The sequence below is a fragment of the Rhipicephalus microplus genome, chromosome 9, assembly GCF_043290135.1.
Source record: "Rhipicephalus microplus isolate Deutch F79 chromosome 9, USDA_Rmic, whole genome shotgun sequence".
NCBI classification, from domain to species: domain Eukaryota; kingdom Metazoa; phylum Arthropoda; class Arachnida; order Ixodida; family Ixodidae; genus Rhipicephalus; species Rhipicephalus microplus.
In genome coordinates, this window is record NC_134708.1 from 77,567,683 (window position 1) to 77,570,031 (window position 2,349).

General features: G+C 51.0%; 1 protein-coding gene across 1 annotated transcript; it reads right to left on the minus strand.

Annotated features, from left to right (window-relative positions):
• Nucleotides 1-201: 201 nt before the first annotated feature.
• LOC142771921 (uncharacterized) lies at nucleotides 202-1,872 on the minus strand. Its single transcript, XM_075873909.1, has one exon. The coding sequence runs from the start codon at nucleotides 1,492-1,494 to the stop codon at nucleotides 298-300; it is 1,197 nt and encodes a 398-aa protein (XP_075730024.1). The 5' UTR covers nucleotides 1,495-1,872; the 3' UTR covers nucleotides 202-297.
• Between the last annotated feature and the right edge of the window lie 477 nt (nucleotides 1,873-2,349).

Sequence of the window (2,349 nt, forward strand, 5' to 3'; positions counted from 1 at the left end):
ACGCCATGACGTAACCGCATGATGCCGTCCCAAGTCCCAAATGCTTTCAATCCGGTGGTTGATGAAGAAAAAAAAAACGATTTCCTGTCCGTGTATATTTACGCGAGAACTGTGATATTAAACGACGCTATCGCATTTTCAAAGAACGCTGACAAAGTGTTGGCACTTTATCAGACTATACAAGTTCACTCAAAAAACATGTCAATTGAAGATACCTTTATTATCTTCATAGCATTCGTTGGATTAGCGGCTTTCAGTTCTCGTGACACAAAGAAAACAAGCATACAATCACGGCAGTTAGCGTGGTGCGTAGTACAATTCCTTCTTTGCGCCAGATTGTTTCGTTATCTTGAAGGCATCCTTCACAGTCATCGTATCAGGAAGTGTGATCAACTCACCCGTCGCACTGACACCGTATAGGCTGTGCATGGCCGATCCGTGTCGTCTGGGGCTTTCAAGGCACACAATCTCACTGACATAGCGGCATATGTTCCGGATAACGGTCTCTACCGATACGTTAACGGTAAGAGCCGGCGCGTTGGGCAATTGCAAAAACATGTGGAGGTGTGGCTTCAGTGCTATGACGACTCGTTTGGCCTCACCCAGAACCAGGCCGTCTGAAAGCGCAGCGCAGAGTCCATGACATGAAGCGTTGGTTGAGTTCGCGACAGAGCCGCCTCCGTGGGTCTTTTGGTTCGGGTTATTTCCGCTTTCTGTCGGCACGAGATCGTGCGCATGAACTTCGTATTCACCGGAACAAGTGCCTGATTTCGGACCTTGAGTATCATTCGCTCGGATACGCAAGGATAACCCACGGCCCGTCTCTTCAGAAGTAAAGCCGTTGCCACCTTCGTTAACTGGCCATGTAGAGGATTTCCGCCGTGGCTTTCCGCACGAGCTTCGGTGCTGTGGCAACGCAGACATTGAAAAAGACAGACCACTCGCTTCCTCTTCAGCTGGTTCATTCCCGCCAACAGTCATTGGTTCCTGTGAATGGTCGACCTCGCGGCTAGTCTCTGAACAACAGCTGCTTCGGCCAAGAGCATTTTCTGCGACGGCGGTCCACTCACGTACTTGGATTTCATCTCGGTGCCCTGCGCCTTTGGGAGCCTGGCGGTTCTTTGAAGCAGCCGCACGCGTCGTCTCGAACACGTGCTCTTCGGCGGGATGCGGCACAAGTGAGGCGACTAGAATGTCCATGCGGTGGTCCCGACGCAGTGAACGCCTCGAGCTTATCCTCGTTCGGCAAATGGGGCACTCCTTGTTGCACTTGCGCAGGGCCTTTGTGATGCACTCCTCGCAGAAGCGGTGCAGGCACTCGGTCGTCGCCACGGCGTTCCTCAGCAAGCCGAAACAGATGCAGCACTTGAAATCCCGGCGAAAGCTGTCCTCGTGAAGGGGTACTACCATCGTATCGTCCTTGATTAGCTTCTGGTGGTGTCGCTGACGTTCATAGTCGTTGAGTTGCCAGTGGTCGCTTCTGTTTGAAGACATTGTGAGCCAGACCAACCGCCGCGTCTTTTGATGGGGCGGACTAGTTACTGGCGATTCGTGGTGATAGCGGTCGAGCACGATGCAGCCGATGCTGGTCAGATGGCGTTAACAGCTGTTTCAGCTGTTTCTGCCATATTCACTGACGTCAATCGCTTCGCTTGAGTGAAACAGTGTTCTCAAGCGCAACCGACGCGCACCCGTCGAATGTCGTACTCAATTTGCGGAACGTGGAATAGCCGAAGCATTGCTCGACGCGCGGCGGCGTTCATTCGCATACAGTCACGGTAAGCGTGGACAGTATCTGAACCCTTCTAGATACGCTGATAGTGAGCAAGCAGGGACGGCAAAGCTGCGATAAAAACGAAGCGTGAGTCGCATCACCTCTCTCTTTCCCCCCTTCCAAAAAAAACGTGACTGTGCATCAGAAGTGAAGAAAAATATAAGAACACCTGGTGAATTCCTAAGTACGTTCGGCAAAACCCTGTGGTTATTCGACTGAACGTGCCACACATTTTTTTTCATTTGTTGGACTATATTCGTACTTTGTTTTTTTTTTCTTCTTGTTTGGTTTTTATTGCTTTCCTTCCTTGCCCTCTCTCACAAATCGCGTGATCGATGAGAAAGTGTACGGGGGAGAATCCACAGCCGTGGCGTTACCACTGTGGCTATGCGTCTCTTTGCCATAAGGTGATTGGCGAGAAAGCGTGAGGGAAGATGCCACAGCTGGCATCATTTCACGGCATGGGCGTGAGAAGTCCACTACAGCGGGAGCGTGAGACGTTACAGCCTTTCGCCTGGAAATTCCGGTGCTTATAGTAGCATCTATTTGTTCGAGTATGTAAGGCTACACGTTGA

Bases quoted from the DNA above. Each gene is read 5' to 3' on its own strand.
- LOC142771921 (XM_075873909.1), bottom strand. From the start codon at position 1,494: ATGTCTTCAAACAGAAGCGACCACTGGCAACTCAACGACTATGAACGT.